The following is a 16,730-nucleotide window of genomic DNA, read 5'->3' on the forward strand; positions in this document are numbered from 1 at the left end:
GCACAGTTTGCTGGAACCTGGACCTGCTGCACTGCCCTGGGTGGAGAGTCACCCAAGCAAGAGAGTAAAAATCAGTCGCCCCTTTTACACTGACCTCAAGGGGTGGCACAAGAGGAAGAGGAGGAGACTGGCAGGACAGACGTGCACTTGCTTGTGCTGGGGTCTTAACATGTTAGAAAACAACTCCAACCAGATGTTTTCTCCCTCCTTGCCCTGCACTACTAATGCTCAGGGCCTGGAGCATTCCCCATCCACACAGATTACAGTAACTAGTAGAGCAAAGCCCTGATCAAACTTTGGTCTCGTTGCCTCTGCAAGGCACAGCCATTTAGGAGTTAACTGATACGGCTGTCAGAAGCACAGGCAGCATCACCTCCACGATCCCAACAGGCAGCTGACACAGGAAGACAAAACATTTTCCCCAATATCACATGTGTCACTGGTGGAAGTGTCCTGGCTTACTTGGGTCAAATAGTTCTGGGGAACATGTGCCTTGTGAGCCTCCAATCCTGCAGTACCCCTGCAGGGTTGAAGGACAGGGTGGCTCGGCAAGTCACACCTCACATGAAACCTGCCCACCACAGCAGCCTCTCCTGCGGTAGGAAGACGTTTCTCCTGCCCGCCACGGAGGTAAGAGCACAAAGCTGGCGGGATTAGGTGGCACCAAAGGTCCTCAGCAGGACCTTTATTTTAGCTGGGAGTGCCTGAAGAACGAGGCAGTCATGTACAAATGCTTCTCAGGATACTCTCCCGAGCTCTCAAAGCACAGGATTTTATGAAGTTTTATCAACTCGAACTTCACCTGAAACAACATGGAGAAAAAAAAAAAAAAAAAAAACACTATTTCTCTAATATACGCTGCATAAGCAGCTAGGTAAGAGTCTGCAAACTGCTGTCCTGTGCATGCAGGACAACATGGCAACAGTGCTCACCAGAAAGGGAAGGAATGACTGAGCTACCCATTTCCAGTTTATTTAGGTCTTCTGTATATTTTCTCCTTATTGGATATGCTACACAGTTTCACTCTCCCCTTGTGCCTTTGAACAGTCATTATTTTAAATATTGAAAACAAATCCTCCAGATGCAATTTACTTTATCTGAGCTTAATTCCCATTTTTTTTTCAGGAAAAAGACTTCAACAAACCGTTTCTCCGACTGTCTCTCAGTCCACCCTGGAATCTGCCTCCACTTCCATTTCTTGCTTCTCATATGGTACGTCTGTCTGGGCTCTAAAAGATAGGAAAGCCCTGCTCCATGGGGACATCTGACACTACATTTGTTTTTAAAGGTCTTTTATTCCTCCACCTTTTTAGGACTGAATGGGGAAGATTTTCTGCATGAACATGGGTGACAGGTTCAGTGGCTGAAATAGTGTGAGCCACCAAAGCCATACAAGAAAGTAGAAAATTAATACAGATCAAATGCAACAGATTCCTTGGGCTGTCACAGCCCGTTTCACTGTCACCCAAGGTTTGGGACACAGTCAATTTATCTTCTGAGTCACTGCTGGTTGTCACTGGGCCACTTATAAGGTAAGCTTCTTTTTTTAAAAACTGACTGTACATCCTCCCCAGCTGGTGAGGACCTGACTTTAGAAACTAAAATCTTTCCCCTCTGGAAACAGTTGCCCAACATCCCTAAGCTAAAGTAAATCAGCATCAGCAGTTCTGCTCTAAGCCTGTGCCTGCCAGGTAGAGAAATGAACGAGCAAAGATGATTCCCTTCATTTTCCTCTCAGTTCCTGAACTCTTGCAAAGTTGCATTTAATTAAAGACAGTACCCAGGGCCTTCTGGATATCCATGTCACTGCTGCTCTTTTGAAAATGTGAATTGCTATAACGTGAGGACAGAAGTCTACTCAGTACACTGAGAACTGGAGTTGTGTGTAGAATACATCTCCACATAAGGCACTCTGGTAGACAATCCTTTCTTTGGGAAATACCCACAGATTCTTAAGTAACATTTGCCCTGCATTCTTCTAACCATCTTGGGTTTACAGACAATTTGGCACAGCTTTCAGCCACAATTTTAGTCTAAAACCTTCCTAGAAAAAATTAAAGTAAAACTTTTCTTGGGAAGTTGTGAATCTGAATGAGTCTGTGTTAGATGTCCTGGGTGATGTCGAAGGGGATTCTGCTGAATCCTGCCTTTTCCTGCAAGCTCCAGAGCGCTTCCGCACAACCCGGCAGCTCTTCCTGCGGATGTCCTCCTTCACTTCCACAATCCGGGCAGACTTCATAGCTTGCAGAGGGGAGAAGAAAATAAGAAGAGGGGTTTAGTCATCTTACATCCCACTCCTGAGCTATGTGGAGGGTGAGAGCGAAGGAGGCTCTGCAGCCATGGGGAGCCGACTCCCCCTGCGCACAGTCCCCTACCTGCTTGCATGAGCTTCAGCTGCTGGCACCAGTCCTCCTCCATCCTCCTCCTGTAGTCCCCGAACAAAGTCCTCATGACTTGGCGCTTCTTCACCAGCGGGGCCTTGTCGCTGCGCAGCGTCCTGATGGCACGCAGAGCCTCCTCCGCTGCAGCAGCGGGAAGCACCAACGAGCCACAGTTTAGACTCCGCGAGGGCCCTTCCCCTGCGCCGCTGTCCTGCCTGGCAGCCCCCTGCTCCCTCAGGTCTCACCTTGTTTAGGAGTGGGCTTTTGGGTCTTCAGGCCAAGCTCCAGCTGTTCCACACACCAGTCCACTTCTTTCCGCAGCTGGTCCTCTGATTGCTATACAGAGTAAAACACAGGGAAATAAGTCCTCCAAACATTTCCCAAAGGAAATCTATGTAAAATCAGGACTAACTCAGAATTTCAGGTTTTGGTGTCACTTTATAAACTTCACAAGACCTGCCCTGCAGTGTTTTTCATTGGATAAATGTAGAATGATATACAAAATGTTCAGTTGTGACTCGCTATCTCTATTTGGTGGGCTTAATATCTGGCTGCCCTTCAGAAGATGCAGTTCTCTGGAAAACCCTTCAGGATTTCAGGATATCAAAGAAGCTGTGAAACCAACTTACAATGGGAGAAATAGGCATTAATAATAATATTAAACTAGGCTGCCCATAGAGCAAGCAATGGACAAGTCCAGAAGCAGAATCTTGGTGTCTCAGATGCCACTTGGAGGCAGCTCTGCACCTCAACTTTGCTATTTGCCTAAATTCTCCTCCCTGATGGCAAGTGATGGGCGAGTGCCCGATTCAGCACTCACAGCCTGGCTCTGAGAGCAGTGAATTTTTTTTCCTAAGGTAAATGTGGTCCCTGGCCTCCCAGAGGTTATCTGCCACAGGTCTCACACATAATGAAACACAGAATGTTTCAGCACAGGTCTCCAGCAGGTAACAAATAAAAGCACTAACTTCCTTTCTACTATGTCAGTCCCTCAGCTGACTAGCAGAGGAAGAAAACAGCTGCTGTAAGAAATAAGCAGCAACCCTTGTTTTCCAGCTTGCAGTTCATGCCAGGACACTAATTGATAAGCTGTGCACAGACAACAAATTTCTCTTCTATTGAAAGGTTCATAATTTATGGAATCCTATCCGCATTCAGATACCTGAGTGGTCTCATCCTGGTGGGATACATCTTTAGTCAGACATCCGCTGGCTTCTGCCTTTGCCTCCCTGTTTATCTCAGGTTCTTCTTTCTCCTTTTTACTGCTAGCTGCTTTTTGTTTCTTCTTCTTTTTCTTCTTCTGGGCCGTTCCATCTGCTGCTGCTTTTTCTGTCACTGCCTCCTCTGCAGGAGTGCTCTCCGCTTTGGGCCTGTTGGATGTGAAATGGCCTCTGTCTTCTCCAGTTGCACTGTCTGTGGTCTGAGTCCGCTCAGGCTTCTGCGAGGCCGAACTCTCCAGCCCACCTGGTGATTCCGGGGGCAGGGAATTGCCTGGTGCTTCACAGGCCGCTGCGCTCTCTGTGGGTTCCCTAGTTCTGTGGTTCGCTAGACCCAGTGGGGCCGGAGGATGATCTTCACCTGGGATGTTAGAGTTGAAAGTGAACTTGGGTTCTTGTCCAAAGGCAGCAAAACTCAAGGTTTCACTCAAATTCTCTTGCTCTGGGGTTCTTACATTAGCTTGTTTCTGCTCAGCACCAGCGGCACTAGGAGCTGCTCTCAAAGCCATGCTGACTGCTGCCAGGTCCATCTCAGCAGCTGTGAAGTGGAATCGGAAGCTGTTGTCAGACGTGAACTACTCCAGCTTTGCCTCGGAGGCTTGGTCAGACTGTTTCCTGTTCACAGCACCTGAAGGCTGCCCACTGCCCGGCTGCACGTCTGCTTCCCAGCGGCTCCCAGAGCTAGGAGAGGTAGGGAATGTTACTGTCAATACACGGACACTCCTCCTGCGGGGATGCCACTGCTATTGCAGCTCCCTCTGCAAGGCAGAGCTGCGGGGAGCCAAATGCCACGGGATAAGAAGTCTTGAGATAGGAACCTAATATCAAATCCCCTGGAGGGAGAGTTCAACATCACCTGCTTTCTCCCTGCTCTTTTGCTCCTCAGCCACTTTGAGCTGCTAATCCCCAAACTCAGGTCCACCATTTGTCGCTTCTTCACCAGGGCTGTCTCCTGGGCGTGCAGGACCGTGACAAAGTGCTGAGTTTTTCCTGCTGAATTCAATAAAAAGATCAAAAGAGAGAAGAAACAGGTCAGGATGGGCCTCACAGACTGTACTGCAGGCTGCTGATGCTCCATGAGGACCAGAGTCTGTAAGTGTGAGGCTACTTTTAGCCATCAGCAGAAGCCTCATTTACAACTTGAGGAAACATCCGCAGCAACATTCCACATATTTGCCTGCCCCTAACACGGACGCAGGAGCCCTCGGTGAGGCCATCACCATCCCATAGCGGAGCTCCGCACGCTCCAGCTGCTCCCCCCTCATCCTCCCGGCCTGTCCTTCCTCCCTGAAGTGCCCGTATCCACCGTGACGTCCCAGTCAGGCTATCCCGCTGCGTCTCTGCGAGCCCGGCGGGATCGCGGCCCTGCTGCTGTCCTGGGAGCAGCCGCTGCTCCTGCTGCCTTGTTCTCATGCTCGGCTCCCACCTCACCCTCCCGTGTGGGAGCGGGTGCTCTTGCTGCTCCAGAACCCTATGGACCCAGTAGGGCAGGGCGGTGTAAAGAAGAAAAACCAGCCCTAATGGCCAAGTGCTGCATGGGGGCACATACAGGTTACTGCTCTGCGCTCCAGCAGGCACGTTACGGAGGTCGCCTGCCTCCTGGGCACTGCACCACCGGCACGAGCAGGATCCAGCCTTCGCCATCAACAAGCTGGACTGAGCAGCAGAAACCACAGACTCCTCCAAATTGCGTTAAAGGACCTGCTCTTCCCGGTGGTTTCTCCTGGTGAGGGGCACAAGCAGGACCTTCTCCAGAGGAGCCCAACACGCATCTGTGGGATGGCCTGTGTACAGGATCCCCTCAGGAGAGGAAAACGAACTGCAGCAGAACCACACAACACGCGATCGGGCAGGGAAATGAGACCCTACAGCAAGCTGCGAAAAAAAGAGACAGAAAACGAGGCAGGGGACAGGCAGGCACGGCTGGACTAGCTCCTAAGCTCAGGGTTTTAGGGAACTGGGGGGCTACAACGAGAAGGGAAGATGGATGGGGTGAGGAGAAACTGCCGAAGCTCCAGGGCCGACACGGAGGCCGCGGGCTGGCGGCTCCGGCCCGGGGCGGGCAGCGTGTGGGACGCGGGCCCGCGGCAGCCGCCCCCGCCGCCCCTACCTGCACCCGCGCTGCCCCCGCCGCCTCCCGGGCCCGGCCAGGCCCCTCGCGCGGCGCCGCCGCCGCCAACGGCCGCCGCCAACGGCCGCGTGCGCTGCGCCACGGTCCGGCACTCCGGGCGGCTCCCGGGCCCCGGCGCCGCGGTTCCGCTGCGGCCCCGTCCCCGCCCCTTTTAGATTTCTTTTTTTTTTTTTTTTTTCTCTCTCTAAACCAATAAGCAGAGGGACACCTTGTTTCATATTGTTTCTCCCTTGGATATTTTATTTCTTTCACTTCCTTAATTTTTTCTCTTCAGACAAGCAGTGAGCGGAGGCGCTGGCACGGCCTGTGCTGGGGGGTCTCCGGCACCACAGCTTCGCGGACACAGGTACGAGCTGCCAGGGAGCCTCCCAGGCCACCGCTCGCTCCAGCAGGGCTTTAACATCCTAGGAAAGCACTTCCAAATGGTGCTGCGACTGCATATAAAAAGGTACTGGGGAAAAATCCGCCCCTTCTACCAGCCGAGCCCTGGTCTGAGTCTTGCACATCTCCTCTAATGGCTCCGGGGCTGCTCAGGCTGAGCCTGTGGCTCATCACGAGGCTTTTCTGATGGCGGTAGGTTCAAAGTCATACTCGGTCCCCAAGAAGAAGTTTTCAAGTGTCAGAATGTTAGCTGATAGCCAAGTATTGGAGAGGGAATGCGAGCAGGGGAGCAATGAGCTATTGCCAGCTGTCATGGAAGGCCCGAGGGCCACTGCTGTCTTTCCCTTAGCCCCCAAGCTGGACCAAGGGCTTGTGAAACAGTCACTAACGGGTTGGACATATCTCCTTAAGTAAAAACACTGCTCCTGTGGCTTGAGCAAAGCATCAAACCCTCACTGGGTGCAGAGCCCAGAGCCAGAGCTAAGGGTTCCCCTCTGCCCCTGCTTCCTGGGGCAGGACGTTGTCCGTGTCTCCAGCAGAAACTGCAGGCTGGGGGCTCTATGCCCGTGCAGGAGAAGGCACAAAGGGCCAGCAGTGCCTGGTTTTCCTGGGTTTGATCTCTGCCCTGAGGATCCAGCCCCACAGAAACAGAGCCCCGCAATGCTCCGGCTCAGCGAGAGGCCACGTAACAGAGGAAGTTCTGGGGCACCGGAGCGGGATGCTCAACTTCTGCCTTTTGACATGAAGAGCTGCAAGCTGGGCTGGTGGAAGGTGATGTCCAGTCAAGCACGGCGGCCCCCGAGTAAGGCAAACAGCAAGGAGAGGAGGGATGGCTGGAGCCTGCCCTGCACAGCGGGCAGGACAGTGTGTGCTGGACGAAGCAGCACCAAGGCCAGGACAAGCCCCACGCTGCTCGAAGACAGTGATGGTAGCACCTCTGCCTGGGGCTCTGCATAGGGCAGCTCTGCAGCCCTACAGGTCACCCCAGGGACTAGTGACTGTCCTCCCCTTCCCCACAACACTGATCTGCCTATTTTTCCCTGCTCCGCCGACTGAGCACCAACAAATTCGTTGCAGGCATGGCTGTGACTGGAAGCAGTGGTTGTGCTGGAAAACACAGCTCTTTGGTATGAGGCTCCTTTAAGTGAGTTGCAGGAAGGAAGAGAGAAGTGGGGTGGTTTCCAAAGCTGCCAACCACAATGGTAGGGAGCTGCGGGGGCTCCGGCGTCACATGCCCGACGCGTCCCGGCGCCAGACCCGCTCGCCTGCGATGTACGTGGCTTGCACGTACAGACTGTCGCTGAGCATCAGGAAATCTGCACCAGACAGGACAGAAAGGAAGAGCCGTCAGGGAGGAACAGAGGGAAGGGAAGCAGAGCAGCTGAATCCGACTGGGGGGAACCAGACTCTGCGTTAGCAGAGTCCTAAAGACATAGAGTCTAAAGACATAGGACTCTTAGGAAAGAGCTGCTCCCCACTGCAGAAGTGACAGCCCCCAGGAGCCCTGGGCATGAGAAGTCACACTGCTGTCCCCATACCAGTACCTGCATCGGAGTCATAATTCAGGGTTCCCTTTTCATGTTCAATCCCCAGGAGCTGGGCGGGATGGAGAGATGCTGCCTCCAAGGCGGTCTCTACGGAGCACCCTTGAGCAGAGGAAGAGCTTTAGGCAGCAAACACAGACCCGGTGCCAGAGCAGCACCAGCATCTCTTCCCTAAGGGAATGGCTTGGGGACAAACACAGCAGGGAAACTCCTCCAAAAGGGCACCTGGCAGGGACTTGCCTGGATGACCAAACCCACAGGGCACCACGGTATTTCCAGCACTGAAATTTCTCCCCTCCTGTTGCGGGAAGGCATTAGCATCCGATCTCCCTAGGGGATGCTGCCTTTTCCTTGGACTCCTAAGAGCTTATGTACAAAAAGTGCTGGAGGGGCTGCCCATGCTGTCATCCCAGCAGGATGGAGCTGAGGAGGGGAAACATCCCTATCAAGACAGCAGGGAGAGGAGAGCTAAATATCTAGGGTATGGGGAGAGGTAAAGAGTTACCTTCAATATCTTCGTGAGAAAAGGGCAAGAGAGTTCACTGGTTATTGCTACTGCAAGTTCAAATGAGGTTGCTGCTCAAAGAAGTGCTCATCTGAGGCCCATGCCAGTGATCTCAGCCCTTCCCCTCATCTCTTGGGCAAAGAGAAGCACTTCCTGGCTGAGCAAGAGCAAGGGCTTTCCCAAGTCCCCGCAGGCCTGGGGACCAGGCCGGTTACCTGTGGCTTCGAGGAAGTGCCGCACACACGTGTCCATGGTCGCTACGCTGCCACTCAGGGTCTTCGTGCCTGCGAGAGGAGCGGGACAGCACTGAGCACGTCCCCACAGCAGGCGTCAAAAATACAGGGGGAGGCGAAACGCAAGAAGGTGGAAAATTTGGGATTATAAGAAGCAACTTGGAGGACTCTCAGCCACTGCTGCTGAGTGACTGAACAAGGGGAGACACAGCCCATTCTGGCAGAGCGGGGAGGAGTGCTGAGAAAAAAAAACACCCCAGTTTCACCATCAGACCAGCTGGACTGAACAAAATCCCAGCCTGCAGCTCAGGCAGTTGCTGCCAGGGTCAGTGTACTGAGCAAAGGATGATTCTCCCCTGAAATATCCCTGCAGTCTTCAACTGTTTGCAGTTTGAGGACTTCTTTAACCAAAAGTGGTGGTATTATAGTGAAGACAAAGAACAATAAATGTCTGTGGAATTTCCCCCTCCTTTCTATCCCCACCAGAACCTGTAGCATCCTGTGCAATAACAGGTCCCAAGGTGTTGTGGATAGGAAGAACCTAGTGTTTCTCAGCTCATTGCAGCAAAACAGGGCCCATGCCCTCCTCTTGAAGTACTGCAACCATCCCAGGGCCAAGTTATTACACAGCTATTAATTACGGGGCCACACAATCCAAGAGGAAGGCACAAGCACTGTCTTGTGCTGCCAGGAAGGGCAATGGTGACCACGGCTCCTTTGCAAGCGGCGCTTACCTGCAATGTAGGTGTTGAGCCCGTCAATCTCCACCACCTGCTGGCCCAGCGTGTGCCGCCCGGGTGCCAGCCCCATGCCAGCGATCGCGTCCGTCACCAGCACCAGGCCTGAGGAACGCAAGGAAACTGCGTTAGCTTCCTGCCTGCTGTCCTGCGGGTCTGAGCACTGCGCTCGGCTGACCCCCCTGGAGGGGAGCAACATCTTGAGTGGTGTCTCTCTGAGGTGGGAGGTTCTGGGGGAAGAGCATTTCTGAGGCAGCAAGACTTGGCATGTGGCACGCTGTCTGAGATGGCAAGGGGCCCAGCTGGCAACTCTGCGTGGCTCTGGCACCGCTCACCTTTGGGATGCGCTCGGTGGGCAATGCGCAGGGCAGCCGGGTTGGTGTGGATGCCATCAGAGATCATGCCATAGAAGACCCTCCGCCCAGCAGGAATCTTGTCACTTGTCAGCAGCCCCACGATGCCCGGGTCGCGATGGTGGAACTGCCCGAGGGGAGAGAGCGCAAGCTGTGGAGCACCACCAGGACGCGGAGGCCGCGACTGCTCCTGCTAGGGACACAGCTGCCATCTCTGTCACACAGTGCCTGGCAGCTGGGCAACCCCATCACTTGTTGGCTTCAGCCTCGACTCTCTTTTAGATCAGGCAGCAGCAATGTGAAGCTAGAGGTTCAGTGCTGAAACCCCGTTGAAAGGCCTAGTGTGAAACAAGCTGAGGAGAATAAGCACCCATGGGGAGTGAGAGAGAAGGCACCGAAAGTAGCACAAGCAGAGGGCAGGGGCCCTCAGCCACTCACCGGCAGCATGGCGTTGAAGAGGTGAGTGATGAAGGTAGCGCCCTGCTGCACGGCCTCCTCTGCCTGCGAGAGATTAGCCACCGAGTGACCTGCAAACAAAAGCCACTGCTTCATGTTGTTCTTCCTGTTTCTTTCTCCGCTTAGCTACCCAAAGAGACACCCAAGAATCCGACACTAGCACACTGTTCTTATCCCCCCACTACGTACGAGATGCCAGCCTTGCCACAGGTATCTGGCAATGACTCTGCTTGTGGATGTCACCTGAACAAATGTGTGGTTCGTACTGTAATAACCACAAATGCTGCCTTGGTCCCAAAAGAACTGGGGAGTTGGTCATTTGACTAGCCCGGAGGTCCTAGGGCCATTCTGCTGTCCTTGGGTATTTAAGGGCTAGATATGGGGAGGATGTATGTCAAGGAGAATAGAGAGCCATGGGGTACTTTGCCAAGAAAGAAGGTGTGGATAATACACAGCCCAAAGCAAACAATTTTGTTTTTCCCAACACAGACAGCAGCTTAATGCTCTATGGGTGAACTTTACCTTTCTGAAGTTCCTCTCCTTGTCTGGGCTGTAAGGTAAGAACTGTGGGCTCTGCTGTACAAATATCCATTTTGCATAAGGTTCAATTTCACTCTGACTAAAAATCCCCCGTTTTTTTCCCCAACTGATCCAAGGCAAAAAAAGAATACATAAATGGGACCAGAAAAATGTGGCCAGTTTTCAGTCAGTAGCCTGCAAAACAGTGGAGGAAAACATCTCCCGGACCATTTCCGGCTGAAAAAATCGAGTTATCAGAACTCAGCAGCAACCTTTGGAAAACTCATGTTGCCTGTCAATAAGGCCTAAAGCAGCTGAACTTCAGAGTTTGAACCTTTCCAAGGAGTCGTTATTAAATGGAAAAGAAAAAAAAGCTGCCATTCCTTCCTGCATTTGAACAGCACCAGCACTACTGTGTGTTAAAGCGCAGGGGCTCTTTAATTGATATGAAATTTGATGCCATGGAAAGGGAGACAAATCTTCAAGATCAACCTGTGCCCCAGCTTGTGACAAGTCTGTCACCCCCGCGCAGACCAGGACTGCTGCCAGTGACCCAGGAAAGCCACTACCCTGCAAGGGCTCCTAGCACTCCTGGGAAACAGAGAGCCTCCCTAGCCTTGGAGGGGGCAGCCACAGCAACCCCGCTCCGCATCGGTGGCACCAGGACATGACTTTATGGTTGCTGTGGCCCTGAGGGAAGAGGCTGCCCGGCCCACGCTCTGTGCAGCACAGGGAGGTCACCCTGAGTGTCCCCGAGCCTCGGCAGTGGCCGTACCAAGTGAGACGCGGATGCCCCGCCGGGTGAGCTCACGAATCACCTCGCTGCTCCTCTGCATCTCCGGGGCCAGCGTGACTATGCGGACACAGTCGAGGCTCCCGTAGGTGGCAAGCAGGTCCTGGAAGGCGCCGGCCTCGAAGGTGCGGAGGCAGCGCTCCGGGTGTGCCCCCTTCTTCTCCTTGCTGATGAACGGTCCTTCCAGATGGACCCCTGCCCAAACAGCAACAGTGAGCCAGGGCTCTCCCTCTCCCAACCGGACTAGGGAACCTGCTGCTTCAGTCCCACTCTAGTCAAGCTGCTGGTGCCCTACCTCTGCAAAACACCCTGTCCAGGCAACTCTGAGCAGGAGCAATGGCAGAGACCTGAGTGAGAGTAAGATTTCGCCCCATTCACTTTTATTTTTGCTCCAGCTCCCTCCGCTGGTAACCAGCTCCCCCCTGCCCCAACATGAAATAGCTGCTGGCAGTCCCCAATCTCTGCTTTCCCTCAGCTCAGGCCTTGCAAGATCACTTCCAAAGCCCATTTCCAGGCTGTGCTCCCCTGGCAGTCCATTCTGGGATGGGGCTATGAAGAGCTCTAAGTAAGATCCCAGGACGGCAGCCTTCCCAAAGAGGTATCCCAACCAATTTTTCAGGGTAGTGGGGGAAATCAATCCCCTGAATACCCAGCAAACAACAAAAGTCTCTGGATTGCAGCACTCAGCATGGTAGAGATGGAGCACTGGCCAAGCTGGCAGCACGCTGCCATTATCCTGTCTGGCCCAGAGAGCTGGAGTTGTGCGTGTTCAGAGGCAGAGAACACAGCAAAGGCCAGGGAAAGGCCGAGGGAGAAAGCAGGTCTGTGCCTGCCTGTGCATCTTTCCCACCACCGGCCCCCAATCGGTCTTTCCCCACTCTAGCTTCTTCTCCCATAATGAGGAAAAAGTTAATTATCCTCCTATGGCAGCATGAGAGAAGCAAAAGCACTTACCCAGAATACCTGCTCCATGGGCTCCACCGTTTCTTACACTGATCTGAGGGAGGATCTAGAAAAGGGAGGTTTGTCAGAGCCTTGCAGATGTAGAAACCCAGCTTACCCTGCTGAGATACCCCTGGAGCTGCCCCAGCAGAGCAGCAGCCCCCGGTACCAACAGCAAGGGCTGATGTTTGCCATACAAACCCAGCTGGTTCTGCTCAGGGGAGCACCCTGAAGCATCTCCCCTAAGCAGAAACAGCCACATCTCTGTTCCTGGTGAGACAGAGGTGAAAGATTTCCCTCCAAATCCTTGGGTTCCTGCAGAGCTTGGCAGGTGGAGCACTGGGGACCATTAGCCAAATGCAGCTCGCAAAAAAAGAGCAAGCCGCAAGCCCCACTTGTGCCAGGCAACTGCTAGGAGACATCGCTGACTTGATGAATATTCGACTTGAATAGTTGAAAGGTTAGGGCCAAAAATCAAGGACTTGGAGTCCAGTTGCTCATGGCTTTGCTTTCAAGGCAGCTACCTCAGCCACCAAAGAGTGGGGCTGCAGCCTCAGCCTGCAGAGCTTCATCACCCTGGGGATGTGTAGGGAGGAGCTCCTCTTACCTGGTGGTACACAGATGGGGGAGAAGTCACCAGCGTGGGGCAGAAGGAGGTCACTCCATGGGAGAGGATTTTCTGACTGACCAGGTCGATCCCTGATTTGAAGTCATCGGTAGCCAGGGAGAAGTCAACCCCAAAGCCTCCTGCAGCATGAACAAAACAGAAATGAAGGCTGTAGCCTCCTCATGGAACCACTCTCCTCCCTATCCAGAACTTCCCCTCCAGTCAAATAGTGACAGGGTACTCTGAGAATGTGTTACGTTCTCCCACCCAAAAATGCTTCAGAATTATTTTGCATGACAAGATGAAACCACTCCATTCATATCTGCAATGACTGGACCCCAAGAGCTCTATCAGCACTTGTGTTTTACATTCTCAAAGCTCTCAAAGCACAAATCCAACCAACACTGTCCTGTTGAAATGTTTTTTGCCACAACATCCCAGGGGTTTGCAAGAAATACCAACTTTTCATTTTGACTCAGGGGAAAAATGTAATTTTGAAACCCATTAAAGAAGAGAGCTGACTTTTGTCATGATCTAGCACAGCCCTTCTCAGCATCCAAAAAAGAGCTACCGCTGATAAAATCTGTTCCTTTGACAAGTCCCACTCCAATCCTCCACATGCAAGAGAAAAGAAACTATGGATTAAAAAGAAGTTAAGAGGAAAGCTGGGTCCAAAACCCCACAGGGCCAAAGCATCAAAATTCATCCATTTTGCAACAGCAGTAACCATGGGCAAAATGGCTCTTTATCATGAGTTTGGTGACTCACATCTCCCTCAAGCAGCTGTCACCCTGCTCAGATAAATTAAATTGCAGGACTCGCACAGTGAACAACAACGGACATACCTGGGAACCCCCTATCTCAGGGTGGCTTCTCCTTACCATTGATCTGCACATCTATGAAACCAGGGGCAATGATGCTGTCCTTGCAGTCCAGCTGGATGTCGGCAGAGCCCTTCTCGTCAAAGAAGAGCTTCTCCGGGTTGAGGATCTTCCCTTCTCGCACCCACAGGTCCTCCCTGCATGGACAGTCAGGCACACGCTGCTCCTCCTGGCAGCAGGAGAGGGGCCCCGACTTCTCCACACACCACAAACCCTCCTTATTTCCCAGATCTGCTACATTTTCCAACTGCAATCTCCGATTTTATGTAGGGACCTGAAACTACGTGGGAAAAGGAGGTCAAGCGACGGGCGACCACAGCTTACAGGACAGGCAGGGAAATTGAATGGCTTTGCTTCCCTGGTCAGAAGCTGCCTCTTTGCAAAGTACCTGACACCTACAAAGGGCTGTGCTCAGGAACGCAGCAGAGACACAACCAGCGACCAACTGCCTCTCTACTTGGCCTCTAGTTTTATGAGGCTCACTTGATAATCCTGAGCCCTCTGTCAAACGGCCAAAGGGCCGAGAGCTGACTGACCGGATTGCATGAGAGACAAGTGAAAGTGTAGGGGGCATGTTAGACGTATGATGAACACATCACCCTTCCTTCAAGGATCAGGCCAAGAGCTGGGGCTGTGGGGGACAAGAAATGCTGGGAAGCAGGTCATGCGAACCTGGAGTCACGTCCTAAGAAAAGTGGATCTTCTTCCTGGGACGTGCCTGTGTTCAAGGTCATCTCTGGGGGCCTCAGCAGGAGGCAGCGCCCAGCAGAGCCCACTCACCTTTGCAGCTCGTGATTCCTCAGGATACGGCAGTTTGTAAACTGGAAGATCGGTGCGTCCGAGACAGATTTATTAGATGGCATTATCGGGGCTGGGAGGAGAGCGACCTGCAAGGGGCCAGGGAGACAGCGCTGAGGACTCGGACGGGGTCCGGGGACGAGTGGCGAGGCAGCAGGGGACGAGGGTGCCGAGGAGGGGACATGATGCGGGGACACGAGCAGGAGAGGCCGAGGGGATAGGCCCAGGAGGGCACTTGGGTGGCGGAGCAGTCCCCCCCCCCGCCGCTAGCCGGGGGGAAGGGGGTCCCGAGCGCGGCCGCGGCACCGGCGCCCCCTTCCCCGGGGCTCCCGAGGCGCCGAGCGCGCCCGCAGAGGGACCCGGAGCCGCGCCCGCCGCCGCCTCACCTGGGGCCGCCGCCTCAGCCCCGCCGCCCCTGCGGCAGGAGCGCGGAGGAGGCGGGCGAGGCTGCGGCCGCCGCCCCGGCCCGGCCCGGCCCGGCCCAGCCCGCACCGCCGCTCACGTGAGACAGTCCCGGCCCGCCCCGCGCCGCCATCACGGGAAGGGCGGGAAGGGGGAGGGCGGCCGCGGCCGCCATCTTGGGGAGGGGGCGGCCCCGCGCAGGCGGGGCCCGTGGCTGTGGCCGGCGTTTCTGCCGCAGGAGGGACCTGCGGAGGGTCCTGCGCCAGGGCCCCGCCGCTGGCTCTGAACCCCGGCGCTGCAGCTTGGGCTGGGGGGAGCTGGGGTTTCTTCCTCTCAGACTATCCCCTCTTGCTCTTGGCACTGAAGTTGCCCATCTGAAATAAAGCCATGTGGGACAGCTAAGAGGCAAAGATAGCCCTGCTGCCACCAGAGCATGGCAAGAGGCTGCTCGAGGGCAGAGACGGATCCATCTGCGCAGAGTGGGTGACACGATGTGGCCTCAGCAGTGGTCCCTTGCAACGCTCCCCTTGTGGGGCCAGAGCTCCTTGCTCTGCTGCGGCTCAAATTTGGGCCCTGAGGCTGGGGCTTGGGGCGGTTTGCCCGCTTGCACACCAGCATCTCCGTAGCGTTGCTCTCTGGGTCTGCTTGGATCACACTAAGCAGTAAATGGAGACAAGGGTAATGTTTTGTATTAAGGTCTCTGAGGGGGTGGGCAGCCCCTATCCAGCCTAGGGTAGGCTAGAACTAATCTTACCTTTACAGATCCACCACCTTGACAGTACCTGGCAGCTTCTGGCTGAGGATTCTGCAGTGAGGACCTGTGCTGAGAGACCCAGTCGAGGACCCAGTGCTCCACAGTGCAGCTATTGCACTGGTAACATAACCACAAGCTGAGCAGCCCTGTCACAAGCGGCTGGGTCTGGGTGCCACGTCTCTCAGTGCGCTCGGCCAATGTACCTGCGATGTTCGACATCTTTGAGTACAGCATTTCTTCCCCAAAGGCTCTGATACAAGCATAATTTTTTATCAGGTCAGATGAGATGAATTAGCAGTTCCTAAGGGCTTTTACATCTGTGTGTTTGTGAATAAGCAACTTTTGCTTGAATGTCTGTGGTGGGCAGAAGCATCTCAGGGGGGATAAGGACTCTGCTTGGAGGGACTGGCTGCCCATACATGGGATTCCTTAGGCCCTGCCTGCAGCGTGCCATGTGGTGCCTATGGATTACATTCAGTATGCAGGGAGGCAATGCTGTTGAGCCTTGCTTTGCCAGGCTCGCGATTATTTACCTCTCGAATGGCTAGACCCAGGTGTGCTAGGTGTACACGTTGCTGCTTGTCCCGGAGAGCTGTTGGATGAAGTGTTGCAAACTGTGTCCTCGACAAGGCAGCAGCAGTGTGGAAGTGAACACAGGGCCCTCGTCCTGTGCTCTAATAGCTAGTCCTTCTGCCTTTTCGGGGGCACTGATGCTGCCAGCAGCCCTTTTGATGCCTGTACTCTGCGGCCAGAAGGAGAATAGATCTCCAAAATGCCCGTGCTTTAAAGGCAAGTACCACGTTTTGTTCAAATCAAATCCAGTGTCCTCAACACTCCCAATATTTAGTACTAAATACCTCCTTGCAGACACCCCCACTTGTTTTCCATCCTCTTTGCTCCAGAGGGACCACTCTCCATTCTCGCTCTCGTATGTATCTAATTCTGCGCCCACGGTATTGCAGAGAGTCACGGACTGTTTCTAGGCAGGGTGCTGATGTGAGCTCCTCTGATGAATCACACTGGAAAAGATAAATGATGGGAAACGTAATTGTGCGTGAACATAGCATCCCTGCCTGGCCAGCAATTGAATTCAGTG

General features: G+C 53.8%; 2 protein-coding genes across 4 annotated transcripts; both read right to left on the reverse strand.

The window, feature by feature from the left end:
* Positions 1-947: 947 nt before the first annotated feature.
* CUNH8orf33 (chromosome unknown C8orf33 homolog) lies at positions 948-4,621 on the reverse strand. Of its 3 annotated transcripts, none has more exons than XM_088523061.1 (5): positions 4,455-4,621; positions 3,544-4,136; positions 2,627-2,717; positions 2,376-2,522; positions 948-2,241 (listed from the first exon to the last, which is right to left on the reverse strand). In XM_088523061.1, exons 2-5 carry the CDS (start codon positions 4,126-4,128, stop codon positions 2,045-2,047), a joined length of 1,020 nt encoding a protein of 339 aa, XP_088379187.1. In that variant the 5' UTR covers positions 4,129-4,136; positions 4,455-4,621; the 3' UTR covers positions 948-2,044. The 3 variants fall into 3 exon arrangements, with proteins under 3 accessions (XP_088379187.1, XP_088379188.1, XP_088379186.1); XM_088523062.1 differs by lacking the exon at positions 4,455-4,621 and having other exon boundaries at positions 3,544-3,905; positions 4,008-4,172; XM_088523060.1 differs by lacking the exon at positions 4,455-4,621 and having other exon boundaries at positions 3,544-4,172.
* Positions 4,622-6,809: 2,188 nt separating this feature from the next.
* Positions 6,810-14,874, reverse strand: AMDHD2 (amidohydrolase domain containing 2). The gene is made up of 12 exons (XM_088523003.1): positions 14,865-14,874; positions 14,461-14,567; positions 13,681-13,817; positions 12,800-12,939; positions 12,205-12,259; positions 11,233-11,445; positions 9,921-10,009; positions 9,465-9,609; positions 9,127-9,234; positions 8,375-8,443; positions 7,655-7,756; positions 6,810-7,426 (listed from the first exon to the last, which is right to left on the reverse strand). The coding sequence occupies exons 2-12, from the start codon at positions 14,541-14,543 to the stop codon at positions 7,338-7,340; spliced, it is 1,230 nt and encodes a 409-aa protein (XP_088379129.1). The 5' UTR covers positions 14,544-14,567; positions 14,865-14,874; the 3' UTR covers positions 6,810-7,337.
* Between the last annotated feature and the right edge of the window lie 1,856 nt (positions 14,875-16,730).

The sequence above is a fragment of the Tinamus guttatus genome, unplaced genomic scaffold (genome assembly GCF_059628265.1).
Source record: "Tinamus guttatus ecotype Peru unplaced genomic scaffold, ASM5962826v1 Tinamus_guttatus_pri_ptg000172l, whole genome shotgun sequence".
In the NCBI taxonomy this organism is placed as follows: domain Eukaryota; kingdom Metazoa; phylum Chordata; class Aves; order Tinamiformes; family Tinamidae; genus Tinamus; species Tinamus guttatus.